The 17,796-nt window shown below is 34.3% G+C and overlaps 1 protein-coding gene across 1 annotated transcript; it reads right to left on the bottom strand.

Annotated features, from left to right (window-relative positions):
- Positions 1–5,727: 5,727 nt before the first annotated feature.
- Positions 5,728–17,594, bottom strand: LOC108777370 (probable G-protein coupled receptor CG31760). Its single transcript, XM_018544237.1, has 16 exons — positions 17,452–17,594; positions 16,818–17,022; positions 15,624–15,858; positions 12,209–12,343; positions 11,936–12,095; positions 11,708–11,852; positions 11,508–11,640; positions 11,270–11,423; positions 11,080–11,189; positions 9,122–9,336; positions 8,901–9,039; positions 8,707–8,812; positions 7,708–7,851; positions 7,393–7,575; positions 6,120–6,341; positions 5,728–6,025 (listed from the first exon to the last, which is right to left on the bottom strand). Exons 1-15 carry the CDS (start codon positions 17,584–17,586, stop codon positions 6,141–6,143), a joined length of 2,400 nt encoding a protein of 799 aa, XP_018399739.1. The 5' UTR covers positions 17,587–17,594; the 3' UTR covers positions 5,728–6,025; positions 6,120–6,140.
- Between the last annotated feature and the right edge of the window lie 202 nt (positions 17,595–17,796).

Raw genomic sequence — 17,796 nt, 5'->3', positions numbered from 1 at the left:
ATAAAAAATTATAAAATTAAATAGAAATTCTGAAAAGTTACATGAAAAAATCTAAGGAAAATAAACGCCAGAATGTTGAGAATGAAAGTACAAGAAGGAATGCCTTAGTTAGTCTCCAAGGTTATTGTATTCACTGAGAGACATACAGAATATCTTTACAAATATGTGTCCGATTCTACATATATAATTGTTTGATTTGTTCGGCGGGACAGGGATGGGATGAATCAGCACGTTAAATTTTCCTTTCATTCTTTCTCATGCGCGCATGCTTAAATCGGTACACGAAGATCACGCCTCTTCTTCGTATCGGGAAAATAACACCGAAATTTATACTAGGAGAATATGGATCGAACTCGCAACGCTTGCTGACTTTAGCCCGACTCCGCGAACCCGCAAATTTTTTTACACGTTTAATACGCAACACCGAAAGCATTCATTTCTTACGTTACTATTATCGCGAGCTATTATCATACACGCCATAAACTTCAGCACATCTTACAATTTACATCGAATGCAGAATGCTCTATCGCGCATAAAGTAACGCAACGAGGGTCTTACATCGCAACTTTGTACTTAATCGGAAACGGGAACGGGGATCTTCGTGTCGGCCATGCTAATCCTCCTGAATGTGTAACGGATGTACAATGCCGTCGCGAATTTCACTTCAACAAATTACCTGATGACGACGCGGGCGCGGATCTAAAATTAGGCTTTCATGTGCAACAGATTCGATTCTCGAAATTTTAATTCGCTAAATTGTGTTAAACTTTCCGTCTTTTCAATCGACAATCCACTTCTCGGCGAATTGACACTTTCATATGTTTCTAGCGTTTATACATATAAATTTATGTGTGAAAAATGTGAAAAGTTTATTTAAAAATTATATTCACAGCAAGGATCTTTTCTGATCTGAAAAGACGTTCCGATAATACGAATAGCTAAAACGACTTTTAGAAAAGCATCGTTAATTAAATCATTAATCACAAGGGAACAAATTCGGTCGGGCTTTTATTTTTGAGCGGAGCTATATTGCATAATATCTATAGAATATATAAGAAAATAAAAGTTGACCTATAGAATCTCGCGCAAGGTTTGTTATATTATTCGATAAATTTTCGTCGAATATCATGTATGTTAGAGCTGAGTATGTATTTGAAATATTATACTTTTATTTGAAAAACAGTATTTATGAGACAATTGTATTTTGTACTTTATATTTCAGCGCAGAGCACAAAAATATTTTACATTTCAGTTTTAATAACAAAAGATTGAAAGTATTTTGTATTTTATTTTCGTCTTCCAAATACCAAAAGACTGTGACAATCACAATCTTATTATTTTAATTTAGAAAATATTTTGTATTATTTTAAATATAAAAAAAACTTTTAATCTTTTTCGATATTTTAAATATAAAATACTTTTATATGCTTCGCTGAAAGACAAAATATAAAATACACTTATATTGTAAATAATGTGTTTTAAATAAAAGTACTTCAAATACATGCTTATTCCAGGTTGTACTCACAACGTATACACATATATCTATTATCAGTTCTTCATTTCCTTCCCCTCTCCCTTATATTCATATTATTCAACAATTATTACGTTATGACGAATATCTTAGACACGAACAGCAATATTCTGTCGGTCGTTATCAACACCGCGATTGTACGTGATCTATGATAACAGCGTTCTATCACAAAAACGTAAGTACCCTTAAAAAAGTGTAAACTAACAAGGCAAAGTCTTCATTAATCGTTAATCGCTTTAACGCACAATTTTATATTTCTATCTTTTTTCAGACTTCTCTTTCTTCTTTATTTATTCTCTTTTCCACCTGAATACAAATCTACGATCGTCCGCAAAGTTGATATCTCTTTTTTTTTACAGCCCGTGTGTAACTTTATTGTCACATGTAACATTATACAATCTGTTACGAATAATTATCGTTCAGTTGTTTGCAACTTTAAGATGGTTCTTTAGTAAATCGAGTTATCATAGAAATGTCTAATTTCTTTATATAACAAATTGAAGTGCCGAATTTGATGTGTACAAAATTCTAGGTTGATAAAATGACACAGCAAAAATGTAACGTTTAACGTATAACTTAATGACACGTAAGGATATAAAATTAAACGTTTCTTAGACTAACTACACACAAATACTATCATAGACTTCTCTAAAAGACAAAGTTATAATACGCTGCACATTAAAATTATAGCATTACATTTAATCGTGCGAAAAGTACTCAAAATTGGATAGTAACTCACGGAAAACAAATATTATATAATCTCATTTTGTTTTCGTTTGCTGAAGATACAGCTTTTGATTTCATTGCGGCTTGGAATAATTTTTCCTTTTTTTCTCAATTTTCTTTTTTACAAAAATTTTTCTTTATAACACCCTTGCTCGCAATATACAGTCAAGGACTAAAAGGTTGCAACACTTTTTTTCGACGAGTTTCAGACCCAGCAAACGAGAATAAATTAAAATGGAATGGACATTTTGTTTATTTGAATGCGTATTTTAAACAGCGAAAATTTTGTTTTGGATTCAATTGGATTCAATTAGATTCAATTGAATGCAATTGGATTGAAAAACAGCGTTTCCTATTCAAAATTTCGAATTGAACAGTATTCACGATGTACTGAAAAAGCTGATATTATTTTTAGATTGTAAGGTATACAGATGTGCTCCGTGCAATTCCTATAAATGAATAAAAATGTATTCAGGATTGAAAAGGTTTTATTTTAATATTCATGAATCCGCATATTTCTGAAAATCTGAATCCATTTTAATCCATTTCAATCCATTTGCGTTTCCTGGGGAATGCAGTCTACTCACTGAGCGATTGGTTCTTATTTATGGATCGATATAAGTAACAATCAATCTTTCGGTGAATAGGCTGCATAAAATTCACCGAAAAAAAAGTGTTACAACCTTTTAGTCCCTGATTGTACATTTCGACGATGTAATGTTGCCAAATTGTTAATAAAAGTTATAAAGGAAATCTTTCTTTTTATTTCATATCACTTTTGCACTATCGTATGTTTCATACTGTTTCGTTAAGATATGTACGTAGTTTTAATATTTATTCAAATTTTATGCAGATATTTGATTTTGATTATTATTATTATTATTATATTTATGATTTTGAGCCCTGGATAAGGCACTCCAAATTTTCGGTACTTTACTTAAAAAACCACCTTAAATGCGAATCTACGTTCGAAAACGAGTAAAATATAATATGTATAAATTGAATAAATCGTGTTACACAAATGTGACGTTATAATAAGAGTATGAGAAAAATTATATCTCGCCTTAAATATACAATTCGTAAATGAAGTTGTAAACTTAAAGTGCAATGAAAACAATTTCCTACGCGTTCAAAGACATATTTTTCGAGTTAAATCTGTCAAGCATTCAAAAATAAGAAAGTATACGCCTGTTATACTTATATTATATATTATTCGCTTAAATTAAACATTCACATTCAAATTGTGTATTTAAATATCCGTCGATAAAGAAGATGTGTCACCCTGGCGTATAAAACCCCGCAGAATACAAATTGACAGTAACGTTACATCAATGTTATAATTTTCTCAACAATATAAATGTAATGTAACACACGGTTATATTATTGAGCAAAAAAATATAACATTGATATAATATGTGTATGTTAAGCCCAAGACACAATGCGAGGGAATAGCGATAGCGATAAGTTTCAACTTATCAGAAATCGAATGCACCGGAATACACATTTTTGATAGGTTGAAACTTATCGCTATCGCTATTCCCTCGCATTGTATCTTAGGCTTTACTGATATTAGTTTGTGTTTTACGGGAACCGCCAGAAACGGTGCTATTTAAAACCCGGGAATACAACGACTTACAATATAACATTTAAGAAAGGCATTTTTGTACCCTTCATTGTCCTTAATATCGAATATCTAAGGATTCACGCTATTCGGCAAAAGTATATACGCAGTTGCACGCATATGGTTTTGAAAGACAGGGCTGGGACTAAGACATAGCAAACGAGGTATTTGCCTTGTAAAAAATTTAAAAAGATGCAAAAAATAATTTGCATTTTAATATTTAGAAATCATATTTGTTATTCTATTTATATTAAATAAAAATAAAATATACATACATGTAAGGATGTAAAAGATGATAGGTAAAATGATATGCTTAGGCCAGATTTTGGCCTAAATTTCGAACTTCTTTATGTACGTTTTTTTTGTATTCATCGATGTGCTGAATTATTTGCAAACGGTTATTTCAAACTAATGTGATAAGAACATGTTGCAAATTGCATTAAAAATAGCACAATTTTGTCAAAATCTGATCTTTTAATGGCAATTTTTAATATTTTTCCATTAGTTTAACTTAAAATTAACGTTCGCAAATGATTCAAATGCAAAGATTCTACTGCTTTAATTAAAATTGACTTATTTTATTCATTGTCCAAAATATTAAATAAAACGGTTAATTTTAGTTTCAGCAACAAAGTCTTCTTTATGTATATATTTTTGTACCTTTTAATGTGCTAAATTATTTAGAAACGTTAATTTCAAACTAAACTGATGAGAAAATATTGAAAATTGCAATAAAAAATCAGATTTAACGAAATTATGTTCCTTATTTGAATACAATTTTCTCATCAGTTTAGCTTAAAATTAACATTTACAAATGATTCTTCACATTAAAAAATACAAAAAATCGTAAATCAAAATGTTCTATTGTTTAGGCCAAGATCTGGTAATTTTTTATCCGTCTCCTCTCTCTCTCTCTCTCTCCCTCTCTCCTTTAATAAAATAATTAACAATTTTGAGATTATTAAAGTAAGAAAAGTATTACTTTAAAACACAAATTATCTCTTTTTACTTAATTTAACTTTAATTTTACATTTATGCATAAAAGTGTTTGTAGGCAATCAATCTGTAGACAAATAAGATGTACGCAAACGGTGCTGTAAGCAATCAATTTGTAGACAAGAGATGCCCTCTCAAATTTTTTATTACTAAGGAGCGCGTTTTTTTTCTTTTTTCTCAAACGCTCTTAGTCCCGTCTCTGTTGATGAAAGGATAATTTAAAATCACCTGTTTCTTAACAGATCTATCGAATGCTCGCAATAAAGTTACGTTGTGCTTACGAAAAGCGAAATATGTACATATATCGTTAAAGACCACGACGACTCGCGAATTCGCCCACGCATCCTTTGTGCATTTGTGACAGCTTGATATCGCGATTTTGCCTCGTTTCGTTCGTTCCATTCAATCTCTTAATTTTTTATTCCTCGCATGGAATGTTCAAGACATATCAGATTTATAAATTTGCTAAATACTATTAAATATTTTATTTTGCCCAAATTATTTCACAATTTTAAAACACATTTTTGCATTTATATCTAATGGGATATGTATAAAATATTATCAATCTTTATTTAATTATAAATCATTAAAAAGAGGGAAAGAGAAAGAGAAAGAACAATGAAAATTGAGATCTAATCGTTGGGGTATCAAAAACACCTCACACGAGTAATTATACAAAAAAATCACGATAGGAATAATGTTAACGATATCCCTATTCTTAAAGTACAATTTTCTTTGTGACTTGCCGTCGCGCCAGCGGACGTGTGTCATTCGAACGTAGAAAATTTTTCATACTTGAAGAAACAAGATATCAATGTATGATAGAATTGTGCTTTTTTTGACAATTGTTGTTATAAAAATAAACGGGAACACGAAAATACTCGCCGTCGCCGTCGCCTTTCGCTTTTCGTGTGTCTCAGATTTATTAAACATTTTGATTTCAAGAGATACCTATATCATACATCTAGTAATTACGCTATCACATCGGTACGAAGACAGTGATCGCTTGATGTAATTCATACAAATACGGGCAGTCTCCTATCCTTTAAAGGATACAACCTGAATATCTCCAATTTCTTCTTCCTCCTTTTTCTTCGGTTTCTTCGCGTCTTTTTGCTTTCATCAGGACACTGTTTTCGTCACAACCATACCTGTCGACAGAGAAACCATAATTATGACGGAACAAATTAATTCAGACCGATTCTTATGTGATTAGCGTGTGCGAGATTAAACAGAATTCTTTACCTCCTCGCTATTGACCACTAGTCAAACCTTCTCGCCGCTTGATTTCGGTTTCTCCTGCTCTTTGTCCTTATTCCGTTCTTTTTCGCGCTCCCTCTCCCTCTCCGCCTTCCTCTCCCTCAGCATCTCCGACCTTCGCGCTCTGTGCAGACTTCCGGACGGAAAGGTCGAATCCTCGACGGCCGCGGCCGCGGCTGCCGTTGCACCTCGCTCCACTGCCGTCTGCTCAATAAATTACTCCAATTTATTTCCCAAGACGCTCTCTCAGCGGACTCGTACGATTACAGGTACAAGAAAATGGACTGACTCGCATTCGGGTCAACTCTGGCATATCACAATCCTATTGCTATCCACGTTTATACGTTTATACGTTGTCTGAGATATAGACCGATATTCATAGTCCGAGATGCTGCATGGACGAAATTATTGTTGCGGTACAGCCGTATAAAAATTATTGAATTGATTTACACAGAAAAATTAAAATCATGATTTAAGAAGATAGTCAGGATTCGCAATTTGAATAAAATTTTGAACTTCTAAATTATTTTATTACAAGAGGCTGATATCTGAAATGGGTTACATAAAAAAACAATTACAAAGCTTAATTAAACAAAGAGTACCCTTCCTATTCTACTAATTTACTTTTTTCTTTGTTCTTAATTAAGTATTGCTTTCAAATTTATTATACATCACACAAAGATTATTACTCATAATCAGTTCTGAAAAACTGCATTTTCTATTTAGAATTTTGAATTGAGAAATATTAAATAAGTTAAATAATTACAATTATACATTTTTCAATCTACGATAACGTTATATTTTAGAACTGCCATATTGATGATTGCATATAATTGTATAAATGAATAAGAATGCATTCGGATTGAAAAGGATGCACTTAAAACTAACATTTCAATCCATTTTTGTTTACTAGGTATATAGAGTTTGACAGGAAGTTATCTCTCTGCAAGGAAATTATTTTAATGATTAATATAAATTCTTTTCTTTCTCTATTTGATTCGAAACACAAAACAACGCACAAAACGGACGAAGGCTTTCTATTTTTTCTAACAATTCTTACTTAAGATTCTTTTCATAGGAAATAGAGATTTATTGTAGCAATCTTTAAAATACTAAGTTAAATAATGAACGATAAATTAAATTTCTCTCCCAGGAAGGACGCTGAAATTATATTCCATTCATGTCGTCGAGTTAAAAAATTCCGTGTACCCTAAAGTTGTTCAAGCGGCGAAGGAAATAAAATGATTTAGGTACATACTTTGAGAATAAAACTGGCCGTCGAGCTCTTGGCGATGGGACTCTGTCCGGCAGATGGATGCCCATGACCATGACCATGCGTGCTGAAATAACCGCCTAACTTCGGCTTGATGTGTCGGTTGTGCATCTCCATGTGCACTATCTTCATGAATTCGATTCGCGCGGCTAATTTCTGAATCTCCTCCTATCGCAACACGCAGAAGTCAGGACGAGGCGAAAAAATCAATTTTCGATTTTGATTACGTTGCCGATATCGTTTTGCATCGCAATGTATAGAGCAATGTATGTATACAAGAAGGACACAACATGCAAGTACCTTAAGCTCTTCATTTTCCTGATACAAATCTGTTGTCTCCTCCGGTACCAAACCAATTCCGTTCAAGGAAAAGCTTGCAGTGACGCCACGTGCCCTTGCTCGACTGTCCCACTGATCCCCCTGGCCTCGCAATACTCTGATTACCTAAACACCCACGTCGATTAAAAATAAATCAATTAATTATCGCTATACTTAATTAAAGAGGACAAAAAAACAACAAAAACAATGGCTATTGAAAAGACCGATCTGTGTTAAAAGAGGATATTAATATAAGATAGAGGACTGTTTCAAAATGAAAAAAATTCCGAGATGTACAAATTATGTATCATATTAAAAGACTACTCAAGCGGAGTCGAGTAGTGTATCGCTTACCTTGGAGAAACATCGGGGACATGAAAGAAATTGTTGTCAAAAATAATAAAATTAAATATTGTTAAATAATATACCAATATATTCCACGAATATATATATATATATATATTTTTTTTTTTAAGCAACCAAAAGCGTATTGTTAATATTGAAATACAATAACATGATAAGCATGTTTTTTATTCTAAATTAGAATTCGAAACCAAACGATTAATTATTTTGTATCGGACTCTTTGTTGTTTGTCAATCGCTTAAAAATTCTCCCCTAAATTATACTACATATTGTAAAAAACATTTGTTGCTTAATTTTCGAGATATTTTGATGTCTCAGTTAATAATTTTTTATTAATAAATGTGATAACACTCTTTTTTAATTTTATTAACTTTTGTCATAATTTTTTTCATGTTCCCGATGGTTCCCCAAGGTAAATGATATTCGACTCTGCTTAAGTTGTCTTTTAATATAATACATAATTTGTATATCTCGGAACTTCTTCATTTTAGCTAAAAAACAGTCCTCAGGAACAAAACTATTTTCCGTACAGTTGTTACAAGATCAATTTTTTCAGTTTTCATACAATAATAGAGTCCAATCGTCTAGTTTGATTGGATTTATCATAATTATCTTACTTTAGGACCGAATACCAGGAAGACCGTAACGGACGTTGAAAGTTGAGTCCGCAAAAAGCCTAATAGGTATTTGATGTCCGGCCCGGCACGAGGAAATATGAAGAGACTACGGACAACGTTGTTCTACATGATACATAATGTTTGTCGCAAGACGTATTTCGTATGTAATAATATGCATTGCGTTGACTACGTACTGAATGGCTATCATGGTTATATTCACCGCGGCTATATTGTAAATGGCGTAACTTATCAAACGGGCCTCGTTAAACAGACTCTCCGCGTTTCGCACGTTGTAACATATCTTTATGCCCCAAGCAAGAAAGAGAATTTCACCTTAAAGTAGAATTATCAATTATATTCGCTGAAATTCACTCCATCAGCTCGATAAAAATTGTGATAGTTTTTGCATATTCACCGATAGCCAGGCTGTGATCCCACCAATTGTACGAACATTGGTAAAACTTCAAGTCGTGGTTATCTGTGATTACCTCTGCGTATGGCGGCGAACTAACGGTCCAAGTTCCGAGATAGATCAGCATGACCAGCAAAATGGGCACCATCCATTGTAACAACTGTTTATCCGTCAGCTTAACTTTGTGCGCGCTTTTTACCCGATACGTAAGCGAAACCCTGACAAGAGACATTTACTTGATAATGATTACTAGGACCGTACAATGTGAATACACAGCAAGCAAGAAATGAAACCTGTATTGGTCGAAGCTAAGTCTTAAATGCCTTAAATAATTACATGTGAATTTATATAATCTAATAAATCATTTATCATCGTTTATACACACTGCCTGAAAAATGCGTATAATGTTCCTACGTATATTAGTTATTACGAAGAATGCTAAGATCTCGTTGGTCTAATCTTATTAACAAATTAAATTGCTTTTCAATATTGCTTTTAAAAAATTGATTAAAAATATGTAGAGGCCGGAACTCTGCTTATAAATGGTTGCATTGCATAAAACTCTGTGAGAACTAACGAGAACTGCCGTTGAAACTGATAGAAATAGTCAGCACGTCACTTTTTCTACAAGTGTCGTGCTGGACTCAGGTATTAAAAAATTGATTAACAAAAGAACTGTAGAACTATGAAAAGTGCTACTGGAACTGTTGTAATTTTTATGTCGTGCCAGCTTCACAGATCCTAGATAGTAAATATATGTGTTCATTTCGTATCAGGCATCAAAACTTTCGCACGCACCAGTATCACTTTATAACGCGTTAGATAAACGTAAGAATGTTAATTGTGATTTCAAATTTTCTCAGGAAACATCAAGTTGAAAACTACCGTATATTAGTAGATGGTATGATGACCGCTTTTAAGAATATCGGCGTTCATATGTCATTGAAAATCCATTTTTTACATCACCACCTTCAATTCTTTGAAAAGCAGCTTGCTACAGAGTTAGACGAACAAGGTGAAAAATTTCATCAACAAATCATGCAGATGGAATGTCGATACAAAGGAAAATCTCTACTTTCCATGATTTCTGATTTTTGCTGGTCAATTGCTGAATTAATTTAATAGTACATAGTGTAACAGTGCAGGATATTTGTTTATTGCGCGGCCGGGCACGAGCGCACGAGCGCCCGTGCCGACCTATAAACAAATATGCCCCCACTCGCTACACATAGAATTTTTCATTACAAGTGCTCGTCGTAATGTGCCCTATACAGCAACGTTTTTGCGCAGAAGAGTGGGATTAGAGAAATAACTCAACGGCTTGAGATATTGGCTATTTACCGCATGCAAAAGCGTTAAGGAATAGGGCAAATTATTACGTGCACGCGTGATAAAAAAAATATTAACATGCGCGTATATTTGTTATCATATATATTTGACCTCAAATCGCGCTATCTGTATTCCTCAAAATTCATAACTATAAATTGATTCCCCATTTTTGTACGATCTAACTTTGCCACAAATCCCTTGGGGAAATGGTAGTGGGCCGTGCCCCCGACATAACCAAACCCACGCGCCCTTTGGAAAATTTTTGTGGTCACACAGGGTAATTATTTAAAGCACATAAGATTCAGCTTCGACCGGTATAGACTTTGTTTCTTGCTTGTTGTGTATTCACTTTATTCATCACTGAGAGTGACCGAGTCACGAAAACCGAAACGCTGAAGATACAAGTGGACTAGTCACGACAAATTTACTGAAATGCAATTCCTCATCATTGATTTCTCTTAAAAAAGAAACCAGTGATTACATTTTGGGATCGAGATCTCTTCATTTCATAAAGAAATTTTCTTGAACCGAATACAACAGCTTTTATTTTATTTTTCTCGAAACCGCGTGATTTAATATACATATACATATTTTCAATAATATATATAAGAGCGTTTATCGTAGCTACTTACCGCCAGGTTTTCATCAGCAACGCCGTATACGAGACGCAGAATCCCATGTGTCTCGTCCACTTTGTGGCAATGCACGAATACATATCAAGAACCGGAAATATAGCTGCCATCTGCAACAAAATTCTTAATTATATTAATACAATCAAATTAAAAAAAAAAAGAAAAAGAATTGAGCGTTCTTTTCACTTACCTCGAGATACATCAAGGCGCAACCCAAAAGCGTAATAGATAGAAATATCGGGGAAGCTACTTTGAATACTTTTAGTTTACGATGTTGATACATGTACGCCACCAGAACGATAGTACCGAACGCGCAGAAAATTGAAACGGCTAGTAGTGAGATTCTTGAAAAATAAATACACAAAATTAAAAAATAACGACATCGAACAATGAGATCAATTTAAAAAATACGGGCATCTTAAGTGTACCTAAACGGCCAGTTGTACGTCGCCAAGCAAGGCTCGGGGCCTTTGCATCTCGCGCATCCCGGTGCGCAGCGCAGACATAGAAATACCTTCTCGTAAGAGTCACTCTTGTTTTCCCTCATTTCCTTCCACGCAGCTGAAATAAATACGAGTGAAAGGTAAGATGCGTAACAATAATGAGGAATAACTATACTGATTCTGACCTTCCACAAGGATCCCTTCGAACCCCGACCGATGATGTCTGACGCTGTAAAAGCCTTGCCTACATTTACACACATACGCGCCTTTTGCCCAACCAGCGCCCACCCCATTTTCGTTTACTCGGCTGCCGGGCCCCTGATACACGCACTAAACCAAAAATTAAAGTTTTCGCTTTTTACTATTTCCGTGAAATTAAGTAATAGATCGCGAAGTACGTTTACGATATTTACTTGCGTGGTATCGGTATGACACTTGTGGGTGCCCTTAAAAAAGGCTATCTGATTGCTCGAGATGACCTCGAGTTCGTCATTGTGGTTTTGCATCGGGGCGTCGCATTGGTTCACTTCTAACCCACTTATATCGATATCGATGCTGATGAATTCCCGTACTCTTCAATGAAAGGAAACAAGAAAAAGAAACGATCGAGTCGATTAGAACGTAATTTACTACGAGCGAGCATAAATTAAATAATTTTTGTTTACAAGTGGGAGCTGTATACCAACCCGGGTCGAACATCCGGCGGCTTCGCATTGACGCTATATGAAATGAGCCAACGGCGGGTCTTGCAGGAGAAATACGGAATGGTCCACCAACCCCTGTAGGATTCAATCGGCGGTGACTGCATGAATTTCGGTGACCTGGGATCACACGCAAACGCCACAAGCCGCCATAGAAACTTCGACATTTCTTCTAGTGAACACGTTCTTTTTCGTGCAACGAGTCATACGCTCGGCACTTCACGGTCATCCCGGTATCGCTGTGACGAAACGGCGATAGAAAGTTTCTTAAAGTATTGCAAAATCGCAAATTTATATCGTTCGCGAGAATCTATCGAGTTTCTATGACTTGACGCTTGTATACGGGATGAGGAGTGATGAATGATCGTGGAGCGCCTACAAGACCAGTACGATTCCTTTCCAGCGAATTATATTGAACATATGGGTCTGTCCACCGTTATATCTGAATATTTTTCATAGATTCACATCTAAATTTTGCAGTAGTATATAAACTTAGAGATAAAATATTTATTTTATGTGATTATTTCAAATATTAATACATAATTACATTTTTAAAAAAGAAAGATAAATATTCCTAAAATGTGTAAGTAAATTAAAGTTGTTAGATCAAAAATAATCAATATGTATCGTAGTATGATTTCAAGAAATTTGTTGCACAGGGTAGCATCATATCGCGTATCTAAATTGATAACTAATATTTCGTATTTCTTATTTGTTGAGTATTTAAATATATGGCCCAATAAGATTCTTATGGTTTAAAATAATTATATAAGTAATTAATTTGATTAATATGTTTGATAAACACAGTTTCTTAATAATAATATTTTTCCTACTCTGGCATTTAGACAAAAAAGATAATCGGTAAATGTATCATAATCATATTGGATTCGTCTTTAAAATACGTTTTTATTAAAAAGATTAGAATTTAAATGTCTTAACTTTAAACAAAGTATTTTTTAAAACCGTAATGTGAATACACAACAAATAGGATATAAAAGTCCTAAACGATCAAGCGGGCTTTTTAGTGTTTAAATAATTCGGAGTAAATTTATATACCATATCCAATCTTGTAAACTGCGCGCCGAATTTAATTTTTAGTCTTGAAACGCAATCCTAATAGAATCAGAATAGAATAACGTCTCACAAATTAAATTTTTATATTTTTTTAAGTTAAATTGTTGTGTGGGGGATATTTTCCAGCAAGGAATTGTAGCTGCATTCTGCTATTCACTACAAGTATTGAAAATCTACGGTATGTGTGTAATGTAAATTATAGATTTTTAATACTGTCAGTGAATAATGGAATATAGCCTGCATTATATTTTAGCATTTATATTTCTTACTGAAGATCGTTTTTTTGCCATTTTAATAAGTAACAGAGACAGAACGATAATGACTTATATTGATTTGTGTTATTACAGTAGGGATGCGCATCGATAAAAATTACCTCGATATTTGATATCGAGGTTTAACTTCAAAACGTACTTTCAAAGATATTATAGAAAACTACTGTCGGCTGTACAATATTGATGTTTCTTTAACATTGGTGTTTTCTTTCTTTCTTTGCAATAAAGCTTTAATTTATAACGTAACTAACCTATAAGCAGCATAATATTAAAAATATATTATAATATTCTCGATACAATACAATAATATTTTAATTTATTAATAACATTCATATGATATTCTAGGAATATAATTTTTAACTTCTAGAATAAAACTAATTCATTACAAAACATATTTATTTTTAAATCATGTAAATGTTTAAGATAATAAAAATTAATATTATAAAAATATATTGCAATAAAAAATTGCAAGATTTAATTTATAAAATTAAATCAAAATAGAATTATTCAGAATCATCAGAAATATGAAAAAAAAAAAGATTTCTAAATAAGGATTACAAAATTATATAGACAGTGTCTATTAGACACAACATAACAGTAATTTGTATAAATACGAAGCGGAGCATAATGGCTGAAATCTATAGCAATATGCATAGACTTATAGGATAGATCCAGCCAGTCACTATGATAAAAGTGAAGCCAACAGAACGATGAGAGATGCAAAACATCGATAAATCTCTATTCTTCTCTTACGCGCCCATATTCTCAGTAATGAAGAAAAATAGCAATACTTCACCGTCATTTTTGTTCTCACTCAATCTCACTATTATGGCTTTACTTCTACTATGGAGGCATGCTGGGTCTATCTTATAAATCTATGGCAGTATGACACATAGTGCGTCATCGTTATAGAGATTGTCCCGTTTTCACGCTTTGCTCATGCGCTGTAAGCGCAAAACAGAACACACATATGTATCAGTGAATTTTGGAAGAAACTCACATACTGCTATCGGAAATGAGACATCGAGGAAACATCAAGCTTGCGACATCGATGGCAAAACATTGGAAAAGTAATGAGTAAACCTCGATGTTTTTCTAAACGTCGACAATTTTTGCGCATCCCTGACACTCGATAAACGAAAAGCACCCAATAAAATTGAACTTCTTATTATGGACAGACCCGTATCTTTCATTTTCATATTATATTGTCGTGAAAGAAGAAGAGAAAGACAACATTTTAAGTATGAACGTGACAGATTGCAAAATAGTGCTGACAAAGTGCGTGTGCGTGCGTGCGTGCTAACATTTTTAGAAGGAAATACGAGGCCTATATTCTCTCCTCTCTCTCTCTCTCTCTCTTAAATTTATATTCAGAGATACGGTAGTATTTCTAAGAGCAGCAAATCATAGCGCGAAACCGACCATAAATCTTTCATATATATACACAAAAATTCGTAATATCTGTAATATATGTATATATTATACTACAATGTTCTTATATGCGATATTTTTTGAGAATAAGGCCTCAAGATAGTCAGATAGTCCGTTATTGGAGATACTGTCACAAAGGATATTATCAAATCGTTACATATTAATTTCGATAAAAATATTCTTGAAATAAAGAATAATAATGCCAATTTTCTTAACAATCGCCATTGTTAAAATAATTAAAAGACAATATAAAATATAATTTAAAAGATAATAAAAAATGTACGATAAATAGCATCTATTGAATTGCAATTTATATATCATATTATCTGTGAATAACGATCGAATATACAATACTCTTTGTCAAAAGAAAATAATGTTAGAAGTACGTAGGAGAAATATAAATAGGTTTTCTTTACAAAAGAGACTTTATTTTCGAGAAAATCAAAGGTAGAATTAAAATCTTGGTTCTTTTTGTGTTCGTGTAGAATTATTATTTCTCCAGTAACTATATCGCTTGATAACGGGCCATCGTATAACATTATTGACGTTCAATGGAGAGATGAAAGATTTTAGAAAGTTTGGCTTCTGCAGATACACAATGAGTTATATGACGAGCCGCGAACCTTAATTCAGCGCTACTGCCTGCGTTCTCGAACCACGGTAAGCTGGGGTCCGGTTGCGATCCGAGTTGCACCGCGTGACTCTCGACCTTAGAAGGCTCACCGACACTCCCAAGGCTACGTTTCAGCCAGACCGCGGTGATCACCGTGCCGGTGGACGCATTCAGCGCGATCACCCTCGCCTCCACAGCGTCGTCCACCGACACTAGCAGGGACTTGGTCAGAGCGTCTAAAAGAGCTGCGTAATTTCGTTAATATCTTCAGCCGTATCTCGGATATGTCATGTTCAACAATCACTTTCAGTGCTCACGTTATTCTCTACGCGCAACAGGTGCCGTCAATTAAATAGCAAGTAGAGTAAGAGAATTAGATTGAGAGAACGCTAATTCCGGATCACATTTGTCACGCTTGAATTTCCTTTTCCTTTTCGTTAAACGGCGTGCTTTAAATATTTAATTGTACGTCGCATTCTGAGAGAACGCAATCCCTTGTGCATCGTCTACATGTACGCGCGCGTAGAGTAAGGATTAATTTAACTAACACCGATTAATTTAATTGGCCGATTAATGCATTGAAATCGGCCAACTGTATCTATCGTCAAATGAAATGACAAATGCGATTGATCAATTTCATGATAATCAAGTTAATCGGAGTTAGTTAAAGTGGCTTTAAGCTTGATGTAAGAAATAAAAGAATAAGAAATTGACCAATTACAACAAACCGTAAGAAGAACAATCGACTGTGATTGATCAATTTCTTGCTTTCACTTCTTCTACCAAGCTTACGATCCGTCACGATATCCGTCACACTAGGCGGCACATTGGGCTACCGCGTCACATTTTGCCGCATGGAAAAGCTTTCCACTGGCAAAATGTGACGCGGTAGCCAATGAGTTTACAGCTCAATATGTGTTCATTGATTACCTTGTCGCACTTTACCACGTAGAAAGCATTTCCGCATTCAGTGTGCAGAAACCACTATTGTAGACGCATTATAGATCGTTTATAATGGCAGTAATATCGCGTAGTAAGCAGTAAGAGATTGACCAATCATAAACAATTATTCTTCTTACATTCGATTCTGATTATTCTTACAGTCGATTTCTTACGGTTTATAATTTACTACACTATATTACTGTCATTGTAGACAGCTTTTTAGTATTTCCGGTTTATAATTTATCACACTCTATTAACTCACCATTACGTCGCATCGCTTCAGCAGTCCCGAGATTCTGAAGCACCATAGCGGTCATGTCAGCTTTTTGACGTGCCATATCGTAACGCCTTGGATCCAGGGCGACGTCAGCAGGAAGGGATTTGAATCCCTCCGTACTGACGCAAACTTCGCCCAGGGAACCTGTCGATGCTGCCTCTATCACATCCAAGGCTTCTTCGATAGCCATCTTCGAAAAAATTGAAAACAAGACGTTAAAAAGAAAGAGCGACGAATTGCATTATCTTTATCATGGAAGAAGACAAGTAAAACAACTTGAAGCTACGTTCCATTTAACGCTCACAACGCTCGTGGAATTATCTCATCTTTGTTGTTTATTAAATGTTAAATAAGGACAAACAAATGCTCGCGAACATTGCGAGCGTTAAATAAAATGCAGTCGTTATGGATACATTGTAGAACTAAAATTAAGACCAAAATTTGATTGGCTAACTGATTGTTGATTGCTTCGAATTAGAGTTACTATATCAACGGAGTTTCTACATTCGGAGTAACTCTACTGCGAATTGCCGTTATGCGCATTAATTATTTCATCTGTCTTCTCCCATCATGATCTTTATATCACAATCAGACGAAATAAATATCGATGGAGACAAACCCGTTTAGAATTCACGATGTCATTATGAATAGTCGACAGAGACGGCGTCGAGGATGAATCGGCCTTCGTCACCGCCATCATTGTCATCGTTGTCAACGTGGCAGCGAGTAGGACCGAGAGCCAGGACTCGCCCATTCCGCGCCCTGGTCATTTGTTCTTGTAAGGAAACGGAAGCTCCGAGAAGTGTTGATTTATTTGAGAATAATATCTATCGAGGCTAATAAGGTAATTTGGTAATACCTCAAGGGAACATCTCCGAGTTAATGGTATAAATTAGGTAAATAATATTAGAAGAGAACAAATATTTCACGGTAATTTTTTTGCAACACCGAAATTCGATAGCTG

Source organism: Cyphomyrmex costatus, unplaced genomic scaffold (assembly GCF_001594065.2).
Source record: "Cyphomyrmex costatus isolate MS0001 unplaced genomic scaffold, Ccosl1.0 scaffold43, whole genome shotgun sequence".
NCBI classification, from domain to species: Eukaryota; Metazoa; Arthropoda; class Insecta; order Hymenoptera; family Formicidae; genus Cyphomyrmex; species Cyphomyrmex costatus.
Note: the sequence above shows the minus strand (reverse complement) of the source record. Positions and strands in the feature narration are given on the sequence as shown.

Bases quoted from the DNA above. Each gene is read 5' to 3' on its own strand.
- LOC108777370 (XM_018544237.1), bottom strand. From the start codon at position 17,586: ATGGGCGAGTCCTGGCTCTCGGTCCTACTCGCTGCCACGTTGACAACG. The intron at 15,859-16,817 runs GTGAGTTAATAG...GAAATTACGCAG, and splicing joins TGAAGCGATGCGACGTAATG to CTCTTTTAGACGCTCTGACC. The intron at 12,096-12,208 runs GTTGGTATACAG...CTTTCATTGAAG, and splicing joins CCGCCGGATGTTCGACCCGG to AGTACGGGAATTCATCAGCA.